The sequence below is a fragment of the Sinocyclocheilus anshuiensis genome, unplaced genomic scaffold (assembly GCF_001515605.1).
Source record: "Sinocyclocheilus anshuiensis isolate Anshui unplaced genomic scaffold, SAMN03320099.WGS_v1.1 scaffold44, whole genome shotgun sequence".
Classification (NCBI taxonomy): Eukaryota; Metazoa; Chordata; class Actinopteri; order Cypriniformes; family Cyprinidae; genus Sinocyclocheilus; species Sinocyclocheilus anshuiensis.
Genome location: NW_015555746.1, coordinates 60,394 through 70,755, shown reverse-complemented (window position 1 = coordinate 70,755; position 10,362 = coordinate 60,394). Strand labels below are relative to the sequence as shown.

General features: G+C 35.3%; 1 protein-coding gene across 1 annotated transcript in view; it reads right to left on the bottom strand.

Moving 5' to 3' along the window:
- The window catches only part of LOC107673607 (testis-expressed sequence 264 protein-like), a 69,798-nt gene that overhangs the window by 6,226 nt on the left and 53,210 nt on the right, over nt 1-10,362 (bottom strand). Inside the window, exon 3 of the mRNA XM_016467253.1 lies at nt 2,215-2,395. Within this exon, the coding sequence (XP_016322739.1) occupies nt 2,215-2,395 (181 nt within the window). The remainder of the gene's footprint in view (nt 1-2,214; nt 2,396-10,362) is intronic.

Here is a 10,362-nt window from a genome sequence, read left to right as displayed (position 1 = left end):
AAAAGGTGGAAACATTTACTGATGCTCAAGAAGGCAACACAATGCATTAAGAGCTGGGGGGTGTAAACTTTTGAACAGGATGGTGATGTGTCAATTTTTCTTATTTTGTTTAAAGATCACATTTTTTTTTCATTTGGTACTGCACTTAAGAAGCTACATAAATACTTAAATGTTTCCCAGAAGACAAAATAAGTACAATTTACTCTGATCATCCAATTCAAAAAATTTCTCAGCTCTCAATGCATTGTGTTGCCTTCTTGAGCAACAGTAAATGTTTTCACCTTAGACAGTTGAACTGCTCAGGACCAACGAGGGACTCATGAACAACTATCACAAAACATAAAAACTGTCGTGGATCATCCAGAAAACGACACACAGTATTAAGATTCAAGGGTATGTAAACTTTTGAACGGGGTCATTTTTATAAATTCAGTTATTATTTTGTCTTGTGGATAATATATAAACATCTGTTATGTGAAATAGTTTATTCAGGACAGTATTAAATAAACAATAACATGCAATTTTCAGGATCCATCTTATTTTGTTAAAATTATTAACATTTTGCATATTCTGCAAGGGGCATGTAAATTTATGGACACAACTGTATGTATATATATGTATTTTCTTAAATATATACATGCATGTGTGTGTATTTTTATATACATATTAAATATACACAGTACACATACATATATTATGTAAACGAAAACTTTTTTGGGGGATGCGATTAATCGCGATTAATCATTTGATAGCACTAATATATATATGATATACATAAATATATACATATATATATTTATAGCTGAAATGCTTTTAGTGTGAAAGCACATGTGAAGTGAATATGTGAAGTGCTGCACGTTTATATACTGCTATGCATTTGGAATGAATAAAGGTCACTGCATGCTCACAATGAACTCACTGAATGTGTCCAATAAGCCTGAAATACCCGCACTGAAATCCAAGCTCAGTCCTCAATGCGTAAATCTAAAGTTCTTTGGTTCATGTTAAAGCACCTAAGAGACGAAAGAGAGGAATGGATGGAGAAAGAGAGAGTAAAAGCGAGATGAACTGCCCTGCAATCCCCCAAATGAAGGAGTTTGATTCACAACCTGAACTTGTCAGATCCAGCTGAGCAGCTGTGATTGAACGGCCTTTAATTAAGCGAGCTGCAGGCACACACACACACACACACACACACACACACACACACTGAGTTTAGCTGTTGTCCCGCTGGAGTAATGACTCTGTTTAGCTGTGCAGAGCAGAAAACAGCCCTCGGACTTTAGCATCAATCTTCACAGCCATTTGTTTTACTGACCAGAGTGAATTGAAAACAACTGCCGCTGTGACTGAGCCGTGCTCTTTCATTTTTCTCAGTTTCACAGAGCTTGTCGGCTCACAACAGAGACATAATACGGCAGATAAGGTGTGACTACTGTGCAATTGCTCTGGAATAAATGCACATGATGAATGAGTGCTCATGAACACATTCAAGCAAGCACTCACACGCCGCTTTAATGTTGCTGGCAGGTTCTGATAGATTTATAACATCTGAAATGAGGGTAATAGCTTGGGATCCTAAGCAGAGGTGGCTAAAGAACTGGACATTGAACATGGCAATCACATAAGCCATCTGTCTGTAACTACATAGATATTACTGGATACATTACTGTGATATTACTGGACAAGGGATGAGAATCAAGAGACAGCTCTTATTGAGAATTGTTATGGATTGATTTTCATGACGCCTGCATTTTTTTCACATTGCAATATATGTAATATATAATATAGCCTACGCATCAGAGAACTGAAATCATGTGCTTTGAATCGTACAATTACAATTAATTCATATAATGTTGTAATTGTATACTAATAATACAAAATAATACTAATCTCAATTTAATATTAAAAAGAAATGTAAATAAATATTACAAATGTTTTCATTTTATTTGAATATTTTTTATTTTTAAAGCAAATTCATACTGATTATTTTTGATCATGATGATGATGATGACGAAGAAGGTAATAATATTAGCAATAACAATTATTATTATATTTTTGAATTTAAACATGAAATGTTTTCATTTAGTGATATTTAAAGCAAATTAATACAGATTATTTTTGATGATGATGAAAGACATTAAAAAGAAGATGATGAAGAAGAAGAAGAAGAATTCTTATCCTTATACTGGGCCGATGAGTATAGTAACATACCCGCTGCCAACTCTGTAACATCAGCATCTTTATGCTCCACTGTCTCCTCAGTGTCATCAGATGTTTTCTTCTGAAGCAGTTCAGGCACACAGAAGTCCACCTGATTCTCCAGAGGACACATGTAATGGATCAGATCTCCTTTGCATATCTCCAGGAATGGGTACGCATTCAAACTCCTTTCCTAAAAGAAAAAAAGACAGAAAAATTATTAACGTTGCATACTCACAATGTCACAATTCATGCATATATGCTGCAGTCCTGAAACCACTGAGGAACACTGTGTCAAGAACATTCTCCTTTAAATAAATTTATATCTCCTTTTATGTTTCAAGCAAGAAAGGAAATCATACAGATTTTAATGACAGGATGAGTAAATAATGAAAGAATAGTCAGTTATACGACTCCTTTTAAAAATCCTTTTGAAAGTCCATTTGAAACAAAAAAAGCTCTTTCATTTTATCAACTGATCATACTCAACTGTAAATTTATCATGCATTTCACCTCCATCCACAAAGGTTTCCATTAAACTGTTGGCAAACATGATCCAGCTATTATAATATTTTTTGGCAACATAATAGCTATATAAACAAGAAACTATTGGGGTGAGAAATTAGTAGTTATTTGTCCCACCTCATTACAATCAAACTTAGGTCAGACCTTTACTGATCAAACACGCCAGCCTTATGACAACTTTTCAGCTGGACTAAGCAGGAGTTTACACCAATTATTCTGCTTTTAATGAAGCAGCCTCATTAAGGATAAGACCAAATGCCACTGTAATGATCTGAAAGAACAATGCAAAACAGCAAGCAGATCAGGCTGTTGTGCACATAAAATCGCTAAGCGTGAAATCATGAACTAAAGTTAAGACATTCGGGACTATTATTTAGATAGAACAGCTCTAGCGTGTTTAAACAAGAGGTCAAAAGCATTTAGATGTAAATAAACCACTGTCACTTATCAAACCGAAGTATTTCATCTTTATTTATTCTTTTACGCACAGTAAGCCATGCCTATATTTTTAGATATCATATAATAATGTACAGTATATCGTAAAGCTCACATGTAACCAACAAATAGAAGCTTATCGTTTCAGATTACATTCAAATAAGAACAGATTTAAAATGCATGAAGTAAGAATATATGAATATTTGATATGACATGACATAAAACATCAATAAGGTTTCCCCATATAGAGCCAGAATACATGTGCAGAAAATACTTTGCAATGTATGGTAATAAAAATGCAGATGCTAGAAACATCAGACAGGGCTGCAATATTCTTTTGCACTGTGAATGATTTGATATATATATATATATATATATATATATATATATATGGAGTATATATAGAGGATGTTATGTTCTACTGAGCCCTCAGGATAGAACTGTGCTTCCATAATTGTACTGCCTCTTCATGCTGAGAGCTTTGTTTTGATACAGTAACACTGTTTAAGGCCCATAGAAATGACAAGTGCCATAATAAAACAAGGTACAGGTGGAAACAAACACATGTATGTACAAATGTGCACAGGTGAACCTAACAGACACATGCCATTCATTAACAGAATAACCTGGTGGTCATAAGATTTTAAACATTCATTATAAAACCGTCACATAGAGAGACAAACCTTTAAGTGGAAAAATGTTAAAGATCTGGAAAACATTAGACTGAATAATCATTTCATTTATCATTTATCAATTTCAAATATAGTACCTGCTTGATACTGTGGCTGGTTAGGACAAAAACTGATTTATTTCTCAAATAATTTCATTATAAAATCTTAGATATAATGTCACAATTAAAAAAATATCTTCAAAGTAGGCTTTTTGCCAAACAATTTCTTTATTTGATTTTGAGGCCAAGTATAAGGGTGTATTCACACCAGGAAAGTCCGCTGGTTCACTTTCTTTGGTCCGGACCAAATACAATGTTGATTTTTTTTGTTTGGTGCGGTTCGCTTTCACACTACCCTTTTTTGCAAGTGAACCAGAAATTATAAACAAAACAACACGTGTGCTAGGGTCATCCATTTATTGGACAGAAATTCTCAAGCAGTGAAAAACAGGAAGTGCAGAAACAGGCTAATGATGGAGATCTTTCGTAGTGCAATTTTTATTCTTTTACTGATTTGGTGTAATCAGATACTAATGCAATATGAGGCAACTTATGAGCATCATATGAGACAATGTCATACGATGTTGTAATTACGACTTGCCGAAAATAAAATCTATAGATATAAAGTACTTAAAGCATATCACAATGTTAGTTTAAACATTAAACCTATATAAATGTGCGCTATTAGGTGCATATCCAATCGTTTGTGCGGAGAGTGGAAGCTGAAGCGCGCTTCAGGACATCAGTGGAAACAAATTAAATACGCCGTCATTTTGGCTCATAAAGGTAACAATAATACATCGTTCGCAACTGTAAAGTGTCTATTTTTATTTGTGTGCACTCACAATATCAAGAAAACGTTGTGCTTTTGTAAAATAAAGAAAACAAATAGGATGCGCTTGCCATCTCAGTTTGGAACAGGAGCGCTTCACAAAAATGAAACTCAGCGAATATTTTCCTAACAGACATGATGAACATATCTATAGAAATCTTTAAATGACTACAAAACGAAATCATTCAAATCCAAAACAAAAACTCTTATGTAATCCGTAAAGATGCATTTCTTTCTAAAGGCGCGTCCAATGATGAGATGGCAAGTCAGGATCATCAACTTCATTGCGATACGGACTCATAAAACACTAGTTTATTAATAAATAATTCAAATATCTCCTTACTATTTTCCCCCAACATAGTCATGGTAATTTTTGCGGCAAGCTTTAGCCTATTTAGCGTGCTCACGTCACGTTGCTGTGCGCCATGTTCACGAAAACTCATCATTTGCATGTGTTTTTAAGCATTGTGGTTTAAAAACAAGTGTTTTAAGCCACTGAAACGCAAATAACAGGAATATATGTGCGAGCTGTCTGTTTCTGAGCGTGATTTCTACAATTGGGTCGATCGAGGTCGGGTCATATTCACACCTTAAACTAACCGTACCAAAGTTCGTTTGGAAGCGGAACGAGACCACCTCTTTAGCTGGGTCTCGGTACGGTTGTTTGGTCCACACCCGAGTGCGATTGCTGTATTCACACCTGCCAAAAAGGTCCGCACCAAGAGGGGAAACGAACTTGAGTTCGATTCAATCGAACCAAACAAGACAGGTGTGAATACACCCAGACTCCATTCCAAGAAGACGGTGAAAGGCCTGAAGAGTAAAGAGGAGCTGAAGATGTTTAGCAGTTTCACAATTCTCTTTCTCATTGCTAATTGATTGGTTGTATTCTAATCCTCAGTAAAACAGTCCTGCTCTAAGCAGTATGAATAACCTGATACACATAAAGACTCCAGCTCTTAGGGGCACACATGCAAATGAGAGCACATCTCCTTGAACCAGGAGTGATAATGAGTGCGAGAGGAAAAACAAAGACAATCCACTCCACACTGTCACCCCCATGAAAACAATGTCAAAACAATGACGGCACCAAAGCGAGAAATAAGAATAGCAAACTGCACAAATCTGTCTGTAAACGCTTTAGTTCTTTACCGTCAAGACTGAACATTATTGTACTATATATTTAGGTTATAGACATTTCTGAAGTCACTATGGTCCTTTCAAAGCTTTCAGTCTCTTATAGTAGCACCATCTGATTGCTGTTCATCAACTGCGTCAACTAGCACTGCAGTAATAACTAGCTTCCAGACACCTCATTAGTGTAACAGCTTGTGATCTCCATCACAGCTCTGAGCAACACTTTCAGTCAGACAAAAAGCACTTAGCAATCCAATATAAAAACACAGGAATTTTAAACACCTTTCACACTTTTCAAGCATGTCGTATAATCTAATACTGAATCTAATTACCCCCTATGAGATGTAATAATGATTAATAAAGCAAAGCGTATATAGCCAACATGCACACTAGGTATGAAAGAGGCAGCGGCGCTCTGAGCAGGACGTCTTTGTGATAACTTTGACTGCTTTTGTTAGCGCTACTGTAGGTGTCATGGGGAAAACAAGTAATATTGCACTTTAACAGGTAATTAACCAAAGACCTCAATATCCTTTGCGACTGATATATCAGCTCATATGATCACGGCTTGTAAATTGTACTGCCAAAAACAGAAAAACAAATTAAAAAATGGGGAATGAAACTAGTGAGGTCTGTTACGTTTCACTTCAAAACTTTGCCCTTAAATAATCAGTATAAATTTATAGAGCTTTTAAACTTTGGTAAAAACCATTATTAAAGGTTAAAATAAAATTTTGCAGCTAATTTCAATCTTTAAAAGGAGAGCATACATTTATACAGATTGGTGGATATTTGTTTTTTATTGATAATGCCCAGCAAAAACTCTTCATAATGAACATACCATTCAAATGTTTGGGGGTAAGTACGATTTTTTCAAATTTAATTTAATTTTACATTTTAACATATTTGTAAATTTAAGCAAGAATGTATTCAGTGACCGTAATTGTTGATATATTAATACATTTATAATGGTGCAAAAGATTTCTATTTCAAACAGATGTTGTTCTTTTCAATTTTCTATTAATTAACAAAAAGAAATTTAAAAAAAGTTTCACAAAAATATTAAACGGCAAGTTTTTATGATATTCTGGCCCTTAAATATGTGTTGTGATGATTAGCAAATGCCACTATAATTACACTACAATTCTTTAGTCAGTATCATAGAGTATAATATAAAATAAACTCACATGGATAACCCTGAAATGTTTACATATTGCACAGACATAACATATGCTGCTATCATAAAGAACCTGTATCATTTTGAACGCACAGCTGAAAAACAGCTGAGAAACCGACATCCATATAAATAACACCTGGCGGTTCCAGCATCATCCATCTCTCAGAGCTCCTTTATTCTGTTGAATATCTTCATTTCTGTCCATCATAAAAATAAATAAATAACTAGCCACTATATTAACCAGGCCCGTTATAATTGAAAGTACGCTTCCGGCATGAGCGGTTTAATTACGCGGAGACGATGCTCTATTTTCCTAGCTGCTTTGTGTGTGAAACCACACCCTCGGTGGTGGCTGCGGGGCGAGTGTTACCCAACACAATGAGTCTGCATGACTCCACTTACCCTGAGCTAGATGGGGTGCAATCAGGAGATAATGAAAGGGAAACATCACCTCCTCAGCAGGATGAAAAGTGTCCTGTTTATATGATCAAGCAATCATAAGAGCTCGACTGATGGGGCTTTTTCTCTCAAAAGCGAATTCTACAGAACAACAGCACTGTTGCTACACTGTCAACAGCCAAGTTCAGTTACAACAGAATCTACTTTAAGTTAGAATTAAGCAAGTCTGGCTGCAACCTGCTTAAACCAGCCTACAGGTGGTTTGCAGGTCTTTTAAGATGGTTAAGCTGGTCTCCCAAACCAGGCCAAGCTGGTGTCTAAATGGTTTAACTAGTCAGCCAGTTGAGCTCCCATCCCTATAAAATAATGATGCGCTGCTATTAAAGATCTGGCTGAAACAGATTAATTAATAATTATCTTCATGTTAGGATGCAAGAAGAGTTCAGATGCAAAAGCCTCTAAGTGCCATCTTCTTCCAAATTCCAAAATTAGCATTTTTCTCAGGCTCTCATGTGTGGGTTCAGTTATTTAACTTTAATGGCAATTAATAGGTTCTGTTCATTGTCATTAAAAGTGAAATAACTGAACATAAATATAGGAACCGGAGAAAAATGCTTATTTTAGAAGAAAATTTCAGATGGCACTTAGAGGCTTTTTCATCTGAACTCTTCATTTAAATTAGCATTATTTTTGGCATTTTTCATGTTTTTTTTGGACAGTACAGTATAGAGCAGCCAGAAAGCAATGTGGGGACTTAAAATTTGATCATGTTATGGCCAATAATTAATAAATGTCAGATATTAAGATTATATACTATTTTATCTCAATTAATAAAAAATACATAAATAATAAATACATAAAAAATAACAAATTCATTGTTTAAATGCATTGTAAAGTAAATGTAGGCATCACAACATTATAATGTCTACTATAAAAAAATAATATTTATTCTGAGATTTGTTAAAATCTAATAACAAACATTGTTATTAAAGGGATAGTTCACCCAGACAATGAAAATGTTGTCATCATTTTCTCACCCTCATGTCATTCTAAACTTGTATAAGTTTCTTTCTTTTGTTGAACATAAAAGAAGATATTTAGAAGATTGCTGGTAATCAAACAGTCGATGGTCTCCATTGACTTTCATAGTATTTTCCCTACTATGGATGTCAATGGTTTGGTTCTTCAAAATTCTTTAAAATATCTTCTTTTGTGTTCAACATAAGAAAGAAACGTATACAGATTTGGAACGACATGACAGTGAGTAAATAATGACAATATTTTCATTTTCGGGTGAACTATTCCTTTGAAGATTCATTTAATTTGAGAAATAATTACAATTATTTCTGAATTAATTTCAGAAATAATAAACAATAACCAATAAACAATCTGTAAACAATCTGTTACCAATGTATCAAGTATCCATACTATAAAACAACCAAATCAGACCAGCCTTACATCTTGGAGACAGGCAGTACAGATCTCTGTTTTATTTTCATATTTAGTGTAACAAACAAGAAAGTAGAAATGGAATCAAGAAATATTTCAGGCCAGACTCTGCAAAATCCACATGAGCACTACATCTCCAATGTGTCAATAGTTACCCACTAAGCATTGGCCCAACTTTATTCATTAAGTGTAATGGTATATCATTTAGAAATGTCTATACATGCTGAAACAAGCTTGCATCAGAGAGGTCATGATGATTTGATACCTGTCCAAGACTTCGCTGTACAGCCATACAGATAAAAGGCTATTTATTCCTCATCGACAGGTGAGATTTGTGCAGAGAAAGTCAATGTCTCCTGATAGATCCCTGTATTCCCGCTATGATTAAGCTCAGTCCAGCCCAATTACTGCTTCATAGATCAAGCTGTCTTCACTGTCACAACAGCACTAAGAATAGTTTTGAAATCAATTGGAATAAACTTCTCTGTGTTTACTGTTAAACATTACTTTTCACTTGAGAGGTGTGGGTGTCTGGGACAGATGTGTCTCTGCATGACAAGTAAACATAAATAATAATGGACTAAAACATGTATACAACCTGGAAAAAGAAGTATGAATGAAAGAAGAGGCATTAGCATAAAATATAAAAATAAAAGCAAAGGCACATAAAGTCTAAAAGGAAACCCATTTTTTCCTCCCACTAACCAACTGTCATTAAACAACAAAAACCAAGGTAACAAGTGAGGTGTACAAGATGGAGCTGTAAGACAATGCCCTTGTGAATATAAATAGCTGGTTTCATTTTTACTCCCACAAGTCATTCTGCACAGGAGTTTCAAACAAGAGGGTTGTGCAGGAATTGACAAAAAATTGTTATTATACATTTATAGAGCTGTAAAACAGTAAAATCGTTATTATTATGAAATGCGCTATATAAATAAATAATCAAATAGATCATGTTTGTCTTCAGGTTTATATATCAAAGTGGTGTAATTAGTGTTTATAAGTGCTAATTATTTGCTTTGGCTTTAGTACAGTAGTAATATGCAAGCCAATTATTTAATTTTGCTAATAATGTTTATTTTTTTCTTACACAGTATAAATCGGTCTTTATACATTAAAATATACATGTCACAGAAACGGGTGTGTGGAGGCAGGCAGGACGACGAGGACGACAAGGATTCCAATAATGACATTTATTGTAGACACAACCGGACACTCCCCAGACACCGGAAGACACCTTCCCTCCAACTTAGTCCAGTGGTGTCTGGGAGGTCCACGGGGAGATGGTAGTTGGCCCCGAGCCAGAACAGCTGATTAAGGACGCCGTCCTCTAACGCTGTCACCGCTGCGAACTTGCAGAATTCCCCGACGTACTCGTAGAAGGGGAGATCCCGGCAGGATATGGTGAGGAAACGAGCAGCGATCTCCATGTTGTTGTTTTGGGTCGGTTATTCTGTCACGGACACGGGTGTGTGGAGGCAGGCAGGACGACGAGGACGACAAGGATTCCAATAATGACATTTATTGTAGACA